At 44.7% G+C, this 19,681-nt stretch overlaps 1 protein-coding gene across 4 annotated transcripts in view; it reads right to left on the bottom strand.

Annotated features, from left to right (window-relative positions):
• The window catches only part of MAPKBP1 (mitogen-activated protein kinase binding protein 1), a 102,970-nt gene that overhangs the window by 65,237 nt on the left and 18,052 nt on the right, over window positions 1-19,681 (bottom strand). For all 4 annotated transcript variants that reach the window (XM_075502771.1, XM_075502773.1, XM_075502774.1 and 1 more), the window contains exon 3: window positions 7,432-7,523. In XM_075502771.1, the coding sequence (XP_075358886.1) occupies window positions 7,432-7,523 (92 nt within the window). The remainder of the gene's footprint in view (window positions 1-7,431; window positions 7,524-19,681) is intronic.

Here is a 19,681-nt window from a genome sequence, read left to right as displayed (position 1 = left end):
GGGCACCAGGTTTGCTGTAGGTCTGGAGCTTCGTGGCTATCTCGTTATTTAAGATTCTACCAAATGTTACATCCTCAGTTGTTTGTCACAGGTAAAGATTTTAAATTCATTAGACATGACATCAAAAGCCCACACAGACACACACGCCTGAGGGCTGGCTGACAGAAACTGCCTGGAAGTCGATTTGACAGGCTTGACTCCATTCTGCTAAGGAGGAGTTTGCCCGCAGCTCTAGGTGATCGCTAGTACGGTTTCGTTCGCTTCTTCATCTCCTCTTCTGCCAAAACAAATGAGATTACAGCTGAACTGGATCAATACACAACCGTTCACCAAACAACTCTACCTTTTAGGTGCAGTTTTATTACAGAGACATGGATTCAATGTGGAAGAGTCTCCAGCACTCACAAAACCAGAAACCAAGCAAAAACCAATGTAGAAATTCTTGCCTAGCTCTACAGGCATGTGGAAACAGCTCAGATGAGTAAGACTGCACCTACTCCACTAGGCAGGGTCTTTTCTGTCTGAAGTGCAATGATGGGGATTCAGGACTGGACCTAGCTGCTACCTAGATGGGAAGAGGGCAATTGCTCCAGGACTGCATAATTGTTACCTGTGAATCTCACAGGCCAACAGCAAGGGAGCAGGGGAGAGGCCATAGCCTCTAGCCTCCTTAAATCCACCTCTGTAAATTAAAATATCAAAGTTATGATTCTTTGGCCTGAGAATAAAGCACTGTTGCAAAGGAGATCTCCATTCTCTTGTCCCAAATGCAGAGTTTGCTCACTTGCCAGAAACTAAGACTGCATTAGCCTTCCTCAGCCCGCCCTCCCTGTCTAATCTACATTAATAAAAGCAAGGAGCGAAAGGAAGTATTTTACACTTCAGGTTTTCATGCCTCAGTACAGATATGCTCCTTTCCCTCCAGTGGGTATTTTAAACAGGGAGATTTAAGAGTTAAACAAAGTATCCCTGCTTCTTTCTGAAAGACCTGCTAATGCTGGGGAAGGAAGAGGAGGGAAGTGTTTGGCTACTTTTCATCATCTTTTTGGACACTTTCAGGACACTGAAATCTGGTGTTGTTCCCTCTTGGCACAGAAAAAATTGTTTGGTTTGGTTGTAATGGCCCAACTCAAACCCAGCTGCAGTCACAGCTCTTCAAATTGTGTTTAACAATCTCAATGAAGGGGATTTTCTTATCTTCGTCTCCGGGTCCACCACCACAATTGCACCAGCTGGAAAATCTCCCCAGATGACATGTACAAGCACAGTAGCCTCACAGAAGAAATGCATTAACAACAGTCCAGATTGCTAGGAGACAGGGAGGGGAAAGAGGTCTAACCCTTGAAAGGCAACTGTCCCATTTTTAAAGAGGACAAAGCAAACTGCCTCTGTTGTGGCCAAAGATGCTGAAATTTGCTTTGAACCATAGATGAGAACTTCTCTTCATTTTAGGGTAGGTTTCTACAGTCTTTACAACACCACAGGATTCTCCTTTAGAAAAGAACATACAAATAAGGCCCAGAAATTCTCCTTCAGAGGTTTGGGTGAAGTAAAATTGAAGGAACCAGCACCAGCAGAACTGGATTTATCTACTGGCAACCCAGCAGTTTGAGTATTTCAATGTCCCTGTACCCATTCAAGCTGCATTTGGGATACAGCCCAATAGCATTAGCATTTATGCTAGGGAAAAATTAGTGAAGAACTGTACCTGCACAGAGCAGTAGAGCTTTGCACAAACTGCACATGTACCAAAAGGTACACTGAGTCTATAAAGAAGTGGATTCCTTCTGCATACCTACAACTTTCTAAAGGCAACTGTCATTGTGGCGTCCAAGCAAAGTGATCAATTAATTAAGAAAAACATGCTCTGAAATAAGGCAGGAATACTTGTCATCTTACAAATTAGGGTTTCATTGTCCATGTAGCCACCAATTCTAATCTGGCCACAATGGTCATAAATCTTGAAAAGATCTCAGTTCAGAACAGCATTTTGCCTCGTTCACCAGCAGTCATCTACTAGCTCTGCCTCTCACAATTCATTCCTGTAACCCAACTGACCAAAACCTTCCACTTTAAAGAGGAAAGAAAGAGCACGGCAACATCATGCCTGGTAAAGTTACGCAATGTTTATCCTAAATGTTATTCTTCCATTGTGGGTTATATGCAGCTTAAGGTAAAGAGAAATTGTCCTAAGCTGATAATTTATTATGTTGTGCAGCAATCTATCTATATAATGATGGAAAATGATGATTAAAACTTTCCAAGAGACTCCACATGTGGATGGGCTGGAAACCACTTAGCCTTACAGCCTATCTACTGGAACTGTAAAGAGGTATTTGGGAGCAAACCAACAACCACTTCTGGAAAAGAAAAATCCTCACTCTCTCAGCTTCCAGTGGGATTTACCACTCCATCGTGAGAGACAGCTCCACACGTGCTGAGCAGACTCCTGGCTGGATTAACACCAATTCACTCATTTCCCACTGTGCTCCTCCCCTTCCTCCCTTCACCGTGACACAGACTGTGGTCACTGCTCTGCCTGTGCAGGACCTGACACTTACCTCCCTGGATCTGTGGACAGGGAGCCAGGAAGGGTATGACTCAGAAGGGCTGACAGAGTTAAGAGGCTTCCACTCAGTACTGCAAACCAGCCAAGGATGAAGGGTGGAACAGGGGGAGACAGAGCAAAACCAGGAAAGGACACTGTGGCTCGATTCTGCTGCAGCACAGGTTGGCACACAAGAGGCTGCTGCACTGACATCCAACATGCACGGCACAGTAGCAGTAAAATAAAATTTGACCCAGACAGCTGCACAGTCTTCTGATTTTGAACACATCACACCATTTTTCACTTCTGAATATTAGTTGTCCTATCTCAAAAAAAGTCAAGGCGATAAAGCTGCAGCAAGAGCAAGTCTAGCTCTTCAACAAGATCTTGTGGCAAAAAGCAACAGGAGAAAAGACTTAATACCTTCATGTTAACTTTGATCATATAGCTACTTCTTTTATTGTCCCTCCCTTCCTATCAAACAAGGGTGATTCATTCTGAAATGGTACAGAATATGGGGGCATCCAAATCATTCGTTCATCAAATGTACCATGCACACACAGAGCTAGCCAGGGGGCTGTGTCTGTACTGGCTACAGTAATTCCTGGGAGAAACCCAAAGAAACTCATTTCAGTATATCTCAGAGAGGATTCACTATATTAAACCTGTGTCTGCCTTTAGCAGGAGTTGCTGTATGTAAAGAACTATGCTAGAGAGCTGCAGAGGAAGGAATAATATGCAAGCTGAGACCAATCAACTCATTACATGTGCTACGTATCAAATACCAATTTCCCCAGCAAGGAACACTAATGTGAAAAATAATTGACTTCTATCAGAGTGGCTAGGAATTGACGAGCAGATAGAGAGAGGCTTAAGCTTGCCAGAACGTAACAGAATAGTGTTTAAAAGACATTGCACACTGAACAGCACGAAGCACTACTTTCCTGCTCCTACGGAAGACAAAACACAGGCTGCTCCCTCAAGCAGGCAAGTGCCTCTCATGAAGATAAGGTTCCCAACCAGCTATCATGACCAACTGAGAGCCAAGGAAAGAAGAATAAAGAGAAGGAAAATAAATCAGTCAGTCACGCCAACCTACAAGGCTTAAAAAAACAATAGCAAACACAACCCCAAAACAGATAAGCTGACTCAAGCTATCTGAGCAGCTGGTCTAGAATGTAAATGGATAGACATTTCCCCTCCCCTTTTTTTTCCCCTTTTTTAATGCTAGTCATCCTCAGAGGATTTTCTTAGCTTTGTTTCCTTTCTTGTTTCTAGGAAACAGAAGCTCAACTAGCTACTGGAAAAAAAAAAAAAAAAAAGAATAAACCAAAATGAGAGAAGGGCAGGGAAAAAGCAAAGGGGAAAAAAAACTGAAAAGAAAGGAGGACAGAGCATTGGTCCTGCCACAATAAGTAAAAAATTCAGTATATGTCTGTCCCCCTCACTCCTCCCACAAGACCAACTTTGTTACTCGCTGCGTAACTCTAACAGAGATAAAATTAAGCAACTTTGGGTTTATTTCACTTGCCAGCATAAGAACAGGCAAGCACAGGCAGCAGTTTTAAGACCTTTGGAGAGCATGTAATCTTCTCTCCTATGTTGCCTTATCTCCCAAGACTTATATGAAAGTGGTGGCCTAGAATATCCGCAGTACTCAGTGCCTTTAGCCTTTATGGCAGACATGAAGTAAAAGCCTCCTATAACACAAGCATCCCACCAAAACAATACTAGGGTCAGCAAAGCTGCCGTCACGCGCTGCTGGAGCAAAAGCCTCATTAGGGTCCAAGAAGAGAAAGGATAAAAGGTTCAAAAGCCAGTGAGAAGGAATGAAAGTAATAACGTAACGCTCAGCTCTTTGGCACCACTGTGGAGTTGGAACGAGCTTGGGTTGCATCGAGAACTGCCTCTTTCAGGAGATTCAGAAACTTCTCAGGAGATTCAGAAACTCCAGGAAAGAGAAAATCCAGAAAAGCCATCGTATTTAAAAAAAAAAAAATTACTTTAGGCAAACCAGAGAACAGAGTTAAGATTCTGTTCAAAGAACACCAAAGCTTCTCATGCACAAGTCCTCATTCAAATATGCATTGATATGCCTGGTGTGGATGAAGTCAGGATGCCTGAGGCAACTGTTTTGATCTCAACCAAATGAATCTAGGTATGTTGAAAGTGTTCTTAGGAAAATAGAGAGTTGTTACGTAAATTCAGCTTTTAGGGGTAGGACAGACTGCAGGAGCAAAGCATCTGCATGTCAGGATTGCAAAACCTCAGTAGATGTGCAGAGGGCTGAGGAAATCAGTGGAGTACCTAGAGCACAGCTGAAGATGACCAAGTTGCATGGACAGGTCATGAACCAACTGTGCATGAGCCATACCCAGTCTGCTACATCAGCGTCATGTAAGAAGCTTCACATCAGCGTCATGTAAGAAGCTTCGGTGTCCAGCAAATTCAAACAAATAGAAACAAAAATAAACAAAATAAAGCCAGTGTACCAGAATTGGTACAGGATTCTTGCAAATCAAGACAAATTTGCTGGAAATGAGAATGTGGGAAAAAAAAACCAAACAAACAAAAACCACCACCACCAAACTGAACTTGCACCACTTAGTAAGGTCTGCACCAGTACCCCTCTCATGTTTTGACTCCTCAACTAATGCTAGTTTTCTTAGAGATTGTCTTGACTGCAGCAAATCACAACAGCATCACAGAACAGACCAGCCGTGGCACAAAAGCAGCAAGTCATATAAGCCATTAAACTGTTACAACACACATCTGGTATATTCCATAGGTTTCCTGCCCAGGCCATGAGATGCTACCACCAACAAGTAAGAACAGGAATTCTCCTGTAAAGCCCTAAGGAACCATATAACCTTTTAATTACCCAAAAGAATCCTCAGGTGTCCTCATGCTTGATTAAATCAATGTTAGGCACACACAAGCTCATCAGAGGACATTGCTATTAACAAAACTAATCTATCTTTAGCTATGCAAGAGCCGAAAATATCTGTTTACTATACTTGTTTTCTTCTCTCTCTCCTTGCCCTCTTCAAGCGTGAACATATTCAGTGTCAGAAAAGATGCAGAGGAAGAGGCAACACACACTGGCATATATTTGCCTGGCTCCAAAGAGTTCAAGCATAAAGGATGCTTTCAAGCGCAGATGTGGATCTCAAATTATCTGCAGTTTAACAGACTGCCCACTGACAGAAAAAGAGGGAATGGGCAGAAATTAAGACACATGAAATTCCATTTGAACACAAAGGAAAAGGAAAAGGAAAGAAAAAAACAAACATTCCACTGGTTTTTTTTCTTCTTTCCTTTTTTTTTGGTTTTTTGGGTTTTTTTTTTTTGTTACTGTGACAGTAGTCAAACACTGGAACATGCTGCCCAGAGAGGCTGTGGAGTCTCCGTCTTCGGAGATATTCAAAAGCTGCCTGGCCACGGTCCTGGGCAACCTGCCCTAGGTAACCCTGCTTGAGCATGGGGGTTGGTCTAGATGATCTCAAGAGGTTCCTCCCAACCACAACAATTCTGTGATTCTGTGAACTACAATATCACCAGGATGGGAAAAAACTTCTAGCCAGTTTTACTGACCCCATCTCTCATTTTGGCCACAAACACAAAATCCTTAAGTGTTGCTAGCCTGTTTCTTGTACACTTGAAAATGTCATCTATAATTGTTGTGGAAGTTCCTTTCTTCTAATTCCAGCTTTAATGTCTTAAGAGTATGCCTACGCAACACCACTTGGAGATATTGCCCTTACTCTTCTCCTTTAGCTTGCTGACCAGCAGAATAAACTAACTCAGAGGAAAAGCTAAGCTCATACAGACTTCTGCAACCCAGCCAGCTGGAGTATCCCCACATAGTGCTACACTAGGCAGTGAAGGCTTTTCCTGAAGTCACTCTTCTGTCTTCCCAATCTATTCCCACTACAGTATCATATCTTTTCATCTAAGTCATAGATATACCCCATCTCAACAGCCATGCTTCCACTGGCTTGGCTGAAGGAGCCATTTTCCTCCTCCTCCTCCAGTGGCTTGGAGGAAAATGGTTTTCCTCCCCAGCTTTTCAAAATGCCATCTATTATGAGACCTCTACCTGCCTCTTTCACGGTCCCTTTAAAAATTTTCAGGGGCTTCGTTCTTTCAGACAAGTCCCATCCCACAGATCAGCAACAATGACATGCTCTGTCCTCCATGGACACGTGCCCTGTGGGTGACCTCCACCTTCAGCAAGATCAGGATCTGGCCCCAGATGTCTATGATTTTGCTAAACGTGCAACTCACAAAGCCACCTCTCCAGCACTCAGCTATCTCCCTCTAGGTAGCCCTTTTTCTGTCCATCAAAGTCTCCTTCTGGATATCTCTATTTGGACTTAGAGCGCGGTTGACAGATATGTTGCACTCCAGAGAACCCATGTGCAAGGTGCTGTCAGCCTGAAACCTTCCTCTGCATTTGGATGAGGAACATGGTAAGTCAAAAATTGCAGGGCATATACAAGAAGGCTTTTGTCAATTCATTGAAAGCATCACCTGCTCCATTAGGTACTCACTGGCTTGAGCATCGCATGGAGTTATGTGCAAGTTCACCACACTACAGAGCATAGTTAAAAAGCCCACAATTTAACACCCAGCTTAGAGGAAGAGGAGGGAGAGGGGTTCCATTAAAAGGGATCCCGTTAAAACTTGACAGGTAAAATGTAATCCCTCTCCCTTGCCAATTACACTAACAGTGCTGAGTCTCATCATTCTCCAGTGTTAAAAGACTAAGGAATGGTAAATAGCCTCCGTATAGAAGACCATAGTGGAAACACCCTGAATCTTTACGTTGACACGTCAGTTCTGGTTTATCTTAGCTTTGAAGAATGTGGTTAGTGACTCACCCTGCTGGATAAGCAACGAGGCCAGTTCTGGGGTCGCAGGCTAATCCTCTGCCTCCCGAGACAGTTATCCCCAACACCTTCTCCAAAGTCACCTAGTGCATATGAAAAAGAAAACAAGAAGTATTATGAAATATGAGTGCAGTTCAAATGGACCCATACACAGATGCCGATGGTCTGGTTCACACTGGCACTGAGAATCACAGCTCCTAAAAATTCACTGACAAGCACCCAGGTACAGAAGCAACCCTACTCAGTTTTCAACACAGGCACAGTGAAATACTGCTGGGGTACAGAGGAGTTGTCTGTGCCAGAGCATTGCAAAGACAGAGGATTGCAAGCAGCAGATAGCACTGGTGAGAAGCTGGGATGCACATTCACTGGGATGCCCACTGATTCCCATCCTCCCAGCAAGAGCAGCAAACCACTTTCTCCAGAGCTCTTTCCCAAAAATTGTTTCCAGGTTGACCCATTCTCTTTATCTCCTCCATCCAGTGGTATGTGGTTCAGCCTGGTCCCAGCCCCATATTCCTAGGAACTGAATAGTCAACTTTTCCCACAGCGCTTGAACTGGAAATCACATCTGCTGGACTAGGGCATCCCTCCCCAAGAATCTCAAGAGATAGAACAGCTTACATGACTGGGTTCACAAGCCCAAAAACCAATGAGCCATGCAAGAGACAGTAATCCAAAATGCCTGCTTTCCCCCCTGAGCAAAGATCTCAACTATTTTGGGGAAAAGAAAAGAAATGCAACTGGGAAGAGCTACTTGGAAGATACAAAGATTCATAGCCAAGCCTCTGTGGCAAGAAGATGGGAAAAGCAAAAACAAAAGGGGAAAGGAGGGAGACAGACAGACACAACACAATATTTTGGGAAGCACCCCCCGGCAGAGAAAGCATCAGAATTTAGCAATTATCCCAAAGCAAAAGGTTGCCGTGGGATTACACTGCACAAAATCTGGTCTGTAGCATGAAAGGACTCAACCTCTGAGCACAAACCAGTTCTCAGCCCTGGGGTTGTTTTGACCGACACAAAATTATTCTCTTTCCTTTACATTTGCACAGCTTGATTTTATTTATTACATATTTGATGCATACATTCCTCCTCAGCATTGCTGTCCTTGCCAAACTCATGGATTTTACTGGGTCACGGTCTTCTGCTTTTAATTATCATCATCTAAGTTATATTTGGTTAAGGCCTTAAGGGCATGGACGCGGCATAAGAAGTTACTATTGTAATAATTACTAGTATCTCTAATAGCTGCCCTGAAGACGAACATCTTGTATTTATACCAAGATGGTGCACAAAAGGCAGGGGCAGGGCAGGTTCCCCACGCCACCCTGACCACACAGCTTACCAGACCTGAGGAGTTCAGCTGCAGGGTGAAGAAACAAGGTCTCACTGAGCTCATGGCCCAGGTTACTAGAGACAGTGACAGAAGTAACCCCCCACAGAGAACCACCTTGCTTCAACAGGTAAAGGAGGGCTGAGGTGCCACCGCTTAAAGTGAGCTGTCCGTGCTTTAGCTAGTTCAAATTTGGCCTGCCTTCAAACCAGTGACACGGAAAGTAGAAGATTTCATATCCCAGTCTTTGGAACAACTTGGTCTTTTTTTCCCTTTTAGTAATAATATACCCCAGACAGTTTGAGACAGTACGAGAGAACACCAAATTGTCCCCTTCCCTTGCAAAATTAGTATCTCTGGAAATATGGCTTTTACAGAACTCCACTGGATTTTTGTTTAGTATAAGAACATACAATTAAAAATCCATTTACAAATCCACTGGTAAAGAAAGGAAATAGTTTTGTTCCAGCTTAATGTTGGAACAAAAATGTTGTGGGGGGGAAAGGAGTGAGGGAGGCTAGGAGGATATCTACTCTTGCAGGCTTGTTAACAAGACTTGAAAACACATTTATTTTTAAAGCAGCCTCACAAAGGCACAGAAAGAAGAACCCAATGCTTCTACCGCTCAGATTCCCACTCATATCAGCAGTTCCCGACCTATCAAACCAAGAGAGTTTAAATTCCTATAGAAACCACATTCTTGACAGCGGAGGAGGAAGTGGAAGAGACGTGCCATTCAAGTGCTCCAATCTAGATAAGGCACCAATTACTTGATGCTGTCAGCAAACATCAATTTAGCAATGCTGTGCTTACGCTGCTCAGCACAGGCTTTAGCTCAGGCTGGCTGTAATTACAACTATCCTGAAAGGCACTATTTGACCTTGGCTGTGCAGCTATTCAGCAGCAATTCAGTAACCTACTTTCACCAACAAGTACATTTTTGCTCTGCAAGGATGTATATTGAGCCTCTCAGTGTGCAGTCTTACGTCACAGCTGAGCTGATCTTACAGCTGCGTTCTCTGGAGGGGACAGTTCCTTCTTCCCCCATCCCACTCATCCCCGTGACACCCCTGCCATCTCCCTTGCACCAGCACTGGCATGGCAACTGCCTGCCCAACAGGCCAAACCAGCAGAAAACCATGTTGTAGTTTTTGTTTTCTGTTTGCCAGCCTCAGAAAGCCACAGGGACCTCAAAGCCAGGGGAAATACAAACTGTCCCCTTTCCCTGGCAACTACATCAATCCAGCTGTACCTCCAAAACCGACCCTGTACTTGGTGGTGTGGAAAAATCTGCCCCCTCCTAGTCTTTAAGGGGGAGAGAAACCGAACAAGAGCACTAACTGATTCATCTTGGCACTCTCGCCCCACCAACAGCAAAATGTCACACTTGCTCCAGCTTCCTCTCTCACCCTAGGGTCTGTGGAGGCCCATGCTGCTCTGCCAATAGACTATTTGTAGCAATGTCAGGAGGTGGAAAGTCTACCTTTCTCCTATGGTCAGCACACAGCTTGACACAAAAGGAGTAGCTCAGTCTTCGGGTCCAGTTATTCTACTGCCAGTGAGCATCTTCTGGCCTCCAACAGATCATTCATTCCATCAGAAAAAGACAACAACTATGAAGGCCATACCCCCTGTATTGATAGACCTAGTGCCACAGAAACAGACGCCCGTGTCCAGAGACTCATAACTAACTTTCTGAAAAAGACTTTCTCTCTTTTGCTCCTAGTCTTAGCTTTAAAACCTTCCTAATGCAAAGAATCTGAAAGGCAACCCCATGAGCCTATCCAATGGATGCTCTTACAACACCTCTGCATGGTAATCCCTGAGTATTAAAAAGAACTTGCTTCAAAAGGGAGTACACACAAGTTTAAAATTTGGTCTTACAACACTTGTGAGCTCTACTCGCACCACCCTGCCCACAATACACCACAGCTTTATCCCCATGACCAACCTCCAGACTAGGTGACATAAGAGCAAGAGATAGTCAGTCACTTGTCACAAAACTTGACAGAAGAATGAAAAACATTTCAGAGAGAAAAAACAATAGGCAACAACAACACCATATAAATTGGATTCCTCTCAATTTGCCAGCTAAAACAAAGACATTATTAATATAGTTAATTAGGGCAGGAGTACACCAACTTTAACTTCCTAATCTGGAATTAAGATTTGTCAGCAAAGGGCAAATTTGCCGATACAGGTCTGCCATAATCCCACCTCTGAAATTATGACTTACAACAAGGTAGGAACCCACTTCCTCGTGTAGCAAGTGCAGTCTCCCAGTCCTACACAGCCATAACCACTGCCATTCATACAAGTCTCCCAGGTTGTACCTTCAGCACATCCCAATCAGCAACACACCCTTCCAAGTCCGACCTGAGCTAACCACAGGACCTGGAGAGTCACCCTGCAGATCTGAGACACCGTGTTCATTACCAATAGCTCCTGTGTTGGCCCAGTTTGCTTCCCCCAGTCGTCAGACATGTCACTGCTTGCTCAGGCCTTCACAGGCAATCAATGGACCACCTCATCACCTTCAGCCAAGGCCGGAAGCAACTGCAAGATTAAACCTGTCATTTTGTACGCCTAAATTAGAGGCGCAGAGAGAAGGCTCGCTACCCACATTTGTTACTTCATCTTGAGGCTTCTATTAATAGTACTTGGCCCTTTCAATCAAGGTTCTCTACGCAATTTGCCAGTGTTATCAAATTGATCTACACACAACGTGTTTCTACAGCTCACTTTGCATTGCCACTGTGCTCTGTGCTACCTGTAACCACCCCATCTCCATTCCTTTAAGGTCAATTTTTTTCAAATTTGGAGGCTCAATACACACTCTTAGGCACCAAAACCAGAATCAGCTGTGCAGCTAACACCTGTCTTGCAAAACCCGATATTCACCCATTTTACAGGCTTAAATCTGAATTGGGCTGCTCAGAGTTGCACAAACGTTTAAAGAAATTTTAGTGCCTAAACAGATCGCTTACCCTGTTCCTTCCGCGTCAGATCCCAAGATCATCAGATAGTTCCCACACCTGGTAGCACCAGACCAGCAGAGTCCTGAATTGCAAGACTCGAGGTACTGACAGGTGGCATTCACAGCAGCCAGGCCTTCCCAGGGAGAGGGGCCTTGCTGCAGCCCAATCCCACCTGGAAGTCCAAGGGCACGTCTGAGAGCAGCCCTTGCTTGCCTCGGCACGGTCCCATGCAGCACTAGGGGAAAGCCCACGCTTGCATGACAAAGCCATGCCACCTCTGCCTTGCTACTGAGGTGCAGATAATCCTTTCAGAAAGCCTGGTCTAAACAGCCCTGGACAGCCTTGTTTGTCTTTTCAGGAAACAAGATGCATGACCAGCTGCTCCCAGCTCCCAGAGAGCGAGTTTCATACTTGGGCGAGCTCTTTCTGTTGTTTTGAGGAAGTTACCACAAGCAATTGTTTCCACATGCTAAAGGGACAACACAGAAATCCTTGAAGGATCAGCCCAACTTCAGCCCCCTGCAAACACTCTCCTCCTTCCAATTGTTTGCGTCCCTTTGGGACTGCCTACACTGCAAAGCCACACAGGAGGTACAGGAGGCAAACACTGTGGCCTGCACATCTCAGCAGCACGCTGTTAGAAAGCAACAGTAAACACACCCAGCACAGTAATAATTTCCACCAAAATGGGTGCCAAAGGGGACAACCTAGTCACAGTGACAGTCCTGCCTGACCTGAGCTCACAGGCACTCTCCCTCCAGCTGCACTGTTTTACTACTGAGCCACCGCTGCTGGGTAGGAGCTCCTGTGTCTATGCCTGCCTGCCCACCAGCAGACTTCTGCAGTATGGCTTCACCTTAAGGAAAGAAAGGAACAGAAAACTTCAAGGGAAAGCCATTTTTAACACCAGGCATCCCTCAAAGAGTTTCAACTGTAGGCTGCATGATGCTGCTACTTACCCCATCACCCTCCCCAGGCCAGCAAAAGACTAAGCAGGAGTTAAGTAGTATTTCAGCCCCTCTTCCCCATACTCAAGCTCAAGAAACTAAAGAGTTTTCTGACTCCACCTCCTGACTTCTAATACTACCCACATTCTCTTCTGGTCCCAAAAACTCATCATTCTCTATAAAGGCAATATATTTAAGCATGGAAATAAAGAAGCAAAGCATTTGAGAGAATACATGCAACTCTCCAGTGCTCAAAAAGACCACTGAGGAGAGAAAACTGGTGTTACTGTACAGGGCTGCCCCTATGTCCCAGTACCTATGGCATTAGGCAGGAGGCTACAGCCTGGGAAAACCATGTCCAGCAAGCAGATGTGTCTGTTCCAGACTTCATGAGATTGGCCGTCTTGGATCAGACAGTATCTAGCCCTGGTTCCTGTTTCCATTTGCAGCCATAAGTGAAGGATAAAAGCCAGGAAGAACAGTATCATAAACAAATGTATGGATAAAGTTTAAGAGCAGGGAAAGCAAATTTGATTCTTTCTCACCTCCTGTCAATCTCCCAGTCTCAAAATAGATATTTGCAGTTTTTAACCTATTTCAGCAGAGTTCTCTACCATGAGCTTATCCACTATGTCTTTAAAAGCTTGGCATTCACAGCATCTTTTGGCAAGGAATTCCACCAGTCTGGTACATGTTGTAAAAAGAACCATCTTTCATTGTTTGTTTTAAACCTGACTTCTGTTACTTTCATTTGATGTGCCTTAATTCTTATACAGGAAGAGAGAAAGAATAGTCAATCCCCACCTATCATCTTTAGGTGGCTCATGATTTTGTAAGGAGCTATGCTATCACCCCTAAGTCATCTGTGTTCCAAGTACAAGAGTCTTCACTTACTCAGTTCATGGCTCTCTTGAAAGCCATTTCACATCTTTGATCAGCTCTGATGCTCTCCTGTGAACCACCTTCCAGGTCCACTATATCCTTCCTGAGATGAAAGAGGAAACACCAAGACTACATACAGCTTTCAGGGTGTGGTCACAGCAAGTGTTTACAGAGCAGAATAATATAGTCTTCTAATTTGTTCTCCATTCTTTTTTCCCATTAATACCTTACACTCGATCTGCCTTTTTGACATCTAAGATCACTCACTGACAGCAGTGAAGAGGTCACCCTGCTCAACAAAGTCACGGATAAGAACTCCTGCTGCGTTGCACTTGGAAACTCATCCCCCATTCTCTCCTCTCTGCTCCCCTATGGAAAGGGAAATCCTATTCTGGAATCAACAGTTTGATTTCAACTTCCCCCTTCCTCTCCATGCCTTTGTGAGCACTTATTCACGAACAAGAGCATCCTCAGAGGGAGTTCTTGCAGCACAATTATTCCATTCCACTCCAGAATGGCTACTTCAATAAATGTCCACGTGCAGACAAGTTCTATTTTAAAAGCCTTCCCATGGGCCTGTGTATAACACAGTTAACGTTTGAATCCATTTAATTAACTAGCAGCATCGAGTCAGCACGAAAAGACAACATCCATCAGAGTTCATCTATCATTCACTGCACAATGTGCCTGCCTTCATCCCTCTCCTGCCTGAATGTGGGCATATTAATAATGTATGTGCAAAGGCACACATTCCTGAGAAAGTGGCGGACACAGAAATCCCAGAGATACTTGGGTTCCTTTGGAAAGCCTTCCCTAGCACATCAAGTAATCAGTTACCACCTTGTCTGCAGAGTGGCTACATAATCATCTGTTCTTTTGCCTTAAAAAAAATGCTTTTAGGGCTCATCTTGAGACCCCAATACTCTTCAGTCCTGGCAATACACTGACACAGGGAGCTCCAAAATCAGGCCCAAGTTTCACAACAGCACTGTGCTTTTCACATCCGTCTCCCTATATTCCGCTCCCAGAGTTTTCAGCACCGCTGCACACACTCCAACATGTTTTCCGTGCTGCAACACAGCAAAGTTGTATCAATGCACTCTGGCATCCAATACGTGAAAATGCATCGTAGCTGTACATTGTCAGCGTCAGCATTTAAGAAATAGCTGTCTATTTCTTACATAAGTGAAATTTGATACAGAGCGCCAAATCTCACAGCTGGCCCTGTTCGTACATCTCTCCTGCCGCCCCTGAGCCCCACTGCAAAAAAGCACGTTTAACCTCCAGGGATCACTGCACACGTTGTAGGCTCTAATCCACCATCTGAACACACTGTCTGATCTGCTCTTACTGCTGCAGAAGAACAAAGGCTTGAAGTTTTACATTTAGCTCTGCTGTGCTTCTTTTGGCACATTAAACCCAGAACACTAATTACAGTATACTATTCTACTTAAGGGGCTGTCAGCATTTCCACTGCAAAGCCTTCATTTCAGGGCTTTATAGTACAGCTGTGAAATATTCATTTTGCACTTGAGCTTGACATGAAAAGGCCTGGCTTTGCCCCAGGTTCCTCTGCCTGTTTGTTTTTTCAGGAGTTGGGGTTTTTGTTGTTGGTCTGGCTGAAGGCTGGAGGATGGAATTAACTGCAGGGGATGTTTGACTTACAAGAGCACACAAACAACAAAACCACCCAGCTTCACAGTTGGTTTCTGTTCCTCACCTGCCTAATGCCTCCCCCTGGTTTTGTATGTGCACATAGAATATACACTTTAAAAAATTTTTTTTAATTTTTTTTTTTTTTTTTTTAAGAGGCTTTTCTATCCTGTCCCTCCTCTCCAGCCTGAGCCTTCTGTCCCTCAGCATCCACTGCAAGTAAAAAGTACTGTCTTGACAAGCCTGGAGACTGAAAATATTCCACCTGCAAAAGCAACAGGAGTAAGGTGAGCTCCAACACACAACCAATTCAGGACACCTCCGCCTTGACAGAGCAGCCTCCATGTCTCTTGCAGGAAGTTTCACAAGCCTTGCTCACTGCTGCTATTGCAGACTCATACCAATTGCCTAACTGACCCTCTAGGAACTACTCAAAGACCATCAAACTGGTTTCATGCAATCCACCAAAAAGACTTGTTGCAATGTTTCAAGGTGTTTCCAGCCAATGCTCAACTTGAAGCAGCATTCATGGGGTGAAAGGATTCAGAGCTATGTCTGACTACTGAACAGGTCCTCACAGTTTAATCAATTTAAAAAAAAAAACCACACACCTGACCAGAACATCATCATCTGCAACAAGCAGTTGCCAATTCTCGGCAACTGGATTTCAAGATAACCACTTTAAGAACATCAGGGAACGATCTCCCACAACACAAATTATGACTGACACACCTTGGCACAAGAGTGGCAAAGGTAGAAACCAACTTGTCCAAAGGCTTTGAATCACTGAGTTATGGGAAGCATTACATTACATTCATAAACCTGCATAAAAGTGGAAGGGGGAAGTTCTAATGGAAATGCTGAGCCCCAGCTCTAATGGCTCTGCCAGGTGTCACTACAATGGTTGTGCAGGGGTGTGCACACACATTTATTAAAAATGATCCAGGCAGTTGAGAGAACAGGGAACAAAATGGGGATGGAGGTGGAAGAAAGGGAATGTGAGCAACCCAGGGTCCCTGCAGGCTGTCTTTCCACATGCGCCTGCACACAGCGTGCATGCGTTTGTCCATCTCTCCACACAGCCTCTCTTGCCTGCTCTCCCCTCCTGGCCTCCCCACCGTGCTTTCAGTCTGATTCCAGCTGTCAGGACTGCATTCCTGTCCCATCAGCCCCAGCTGTCGGGGGCTACGTGCTGAATCTGCACTCTGCCTTCTTCTCCATGCACCTGGAGTAAGGCAGCCCCAGGGAGGCCATAAATACCATTGCATAGCCCCAGGGAAGCGGGTGGGAAGCTATTAAAAGCACCTCTACCAGGAACCATAGTGAGGGAACTCAGAACTGACAGCAGCACACATCTGCAAGTGTCCCTGTGGCCTGCAAAAGAGGATACATAGAGGGTTAATTTCCTACCAGCTTCTGAAGCATGACCTAGACATCATTAAATAATTACCTTCTGTTTCTTCACTTAACACTAGCCTTATCCCCCAACTTTCTCTTCCCCACCCCCACACCAAGGTCCAATTTCTTCTAAAATATTGCAGGGATGAAGAAAGGCACATGTAACGTTATCAACCCAGGCTAAAGACCTAGCAAGCAGCAACATCTCCTCCTTCTCCCATTCAACCATCATTCTTACCGCAAAAGCAGGCCCAACTCAGATTTTCATGAGATTTCCAAAACCTTCAGAATATCTCATCTTCAGAGATACAAATATGGTGAAGGGATAAGGGGTGGAGTATGTGTAAATTGTCCACTTTTGTCGGTGTTGTGATGATGCTATTTTGACTTTGGTGCAGGGAATTCTTTTTGTTGATGCAAGCAAAGTTTGTGAAGATTGTGTGATGAGTGTATACTTTAAAAAAGAAAAAGCAACATCAAACAGGCTACAGGTTTGTTGGCACATAAAGAGTCAATCCTGATTTATTCCAGACTAAGCGTCTGCACATGGAGTCAATCGGACCAGCTCCATGGGCAGGCAAGCCCTATGGGACACAACAGAAAGAAGCATCCTGTGTGGGCAGGCTTCAAAGAAGCCATTCCTTGAGCTCTCAGGACCTGGAATAGTGCAGGAACACTTCTTCACAAGGAACAGATTTTTTCCAATTTGCAAACATGCGTTACTTTTTCATAAGGAAAGAGAGCAGGCAAGATACCAGATTTTATGCAGGGGGTGCTTTTGCCCTCCCACATAGGCAATTTGTCAAGTGATTCCTTCTTTGTAGTAGAAAAAGGAACTAATTCACCTTCCCCTGCACGGAGAACTATCTGTAAGAGGATTAGGTACAAGCGAGGACTTGCAACACTCCCCCACCAATCTGTCCCAACAGTAGAGACCAAAGGGAGCAACTACTGACTCTCTGGCAGTGTTATATATTGGTCTCCTCCAAATCCATGCACTGGGCCTGAATATAGGCAAAGAAAGTGCTTCAGTGAGAAGTAAAAAAAAAAAAAAAGTAAATACAGCTCCCTTGGGCAGCGTTTCAGTTACTCATATAAGGGTTTGAAATCAAGCAGGAACAAACGGTTCTCTCAGCGTAAGGGTCACTGTTTATCATCGTTAATCATCACTTCCCAGATAGGAAAGGCTCTTTCCCCTCTGTTTCACCCAGGCTTTAGCACTCACGAGAAGCAAGAGACAAGAACAAGGAAAAGAGCCAAACAGGGATGTGGGCACGGGCTGGCAAGGCTGCTCCCTCTGCAGCTCTGCCAAAGTCCCTCCCCACAGCCCCAGCCCTGAGCTGGGCCTGCTCCTAAATACAAACAGCCGATGGTTAAAAGGCCACAGCTTCATGTCAGAGATGGGCACCCACTCCAAGGAAACCGTGGCAGCTCTGCATATCTCCTAACTCCGGAGAAGTCAAACACACAGGCCATAACACAGCTTTTCTAATACCAATACCGCTGTGGCAAGGAGCTCCGTCCTAAATCACCTCCTGCTGAACTTTATAAACAACACATACGTTCAAACTAAACTTGGACATGGGGAAGATAGACGGAAAGAGAGGGCACAGAAAGCCTTCCCCACACTTAACCCTGCCGAGGGGAGCCGGAGAAGGAAAGCCACATCTCAGTGCTTCAAGAAAAGCACCACGTTACAATCCCCTTCCCTTCATTTCTTCTCACTGGAGCTTATTTTTGGCATAAACAGATCAGTGGCCTGTTTGACAAGGCCTGGGGGAGAACCTGGTGGTTGACCTTGAGTCCAGGAGTAGAAACACACAAGCTAGAGCTATGCAGGGTGAAGAAAAGCCTTTTGATCAGCCTGCCTGAGGTGACACTCATAATTCTTTTGTGATTCCTTTATTCACGCATAACACCCCATGCCAAATCAATCTATTTTTATCCTTCACCATTGATTTGCACAGCAGTTCTGTCCTAGAAGTCATCAACTGCCACTTCTAAATTGTGTCTCTAGATCTTGTCCCCACCTACCCAGCCGTCATTGCCATGAAGGCAACCACACAGGTTTTTGGAGAAGGGAACAGCTGTGTGTTTAAGTCCCAGGGAAAGATTTAAAGAGACTCTCTGTATGTAAAAGTCTCACCTTTTTATGCCCGGATTTCTTGCACAGAGCAGGTATCTGTCCCCTCCACAGGAGGTCACAGAGCTCACCTCTCCTGGTGCCTGAAGGCTCCTGCCTGTAACACCTGAACCACTCCAGGACTAGACACCTTGTCGTCCCACGCATGCACCTCCCTAAGACTGCAGTGATGCTATGGGGGAAAGTACATACTTGCATCCACAGGGGATTAGAAAATGGTTTTGTTGTAAGCCAATGTAAATAATATTTAAAAAACACTTATCAGCAATTTAAAAGATGCTAAGATCGGAATAAATACAACAGGAGGGACAGAGCGAATACACAGCATTTATCACACAGACAACACCCCTACAGAAGGAGGCAAGTGGTAAAGAGATTAGTATTCAATCTTCCCCTAAACATTGCCCGGACTATTTAGTATTTGTTTCACAGTACTTGCAAGAAGTCCCAACGAATGTGACGGCCTCCTGTGCTTACAGCAGGTAGCAACATGTACTCTCACACAGCTTGCAATCTATAACCAGATATAAGAGGACTAGGTGGCAAAAAACAGAAACACTGAGGTAAAATGTCTGGATCATGGTCATGCAACAAATTAGCAGCAGATCTGGGAATAACCTCACCTCCCTCCCAAATTCCTGCAGCTATTTACTGCATGGACCATGCTGCACCATTGCTGTATCTCACTCCTGCTTGAAGCTAGGGACAATATTTTTAAAGAATGCTTAAAAATTAATCAAAGGAAAGCATGAGAGATTTCTTTTTTCCCCAAAACCAATCAGGATATACAGAAGGAGCCACCCAAGCTTCCTGCCCATTCCCAGCCACCACTCACTGTCTAGCTCTTGGCAATCCCTTCCTGCACTCCTCCCTGCCCTCTGCCCTGAGGAATAAGCTTCTTACA

Source organism: Mycteria americana, chromosome 5, assembly GCF_035582795.1.
Source record: "Mycteria americana isolate JAX WOST 10 ecotype Jacksonville Zoo and Gardens chromosome 5, USCA_MyAme_1.0, whole genome shotgun sequence".
NCBI lineage: Eukaryota > Metazoa > Chordata > Aves > Ciconiiformes > Ciconiidae > Mycteria > Mycteria americana.
This window is presented reverse-complemented; position numbering and strand designations above follow the sequence as displayed.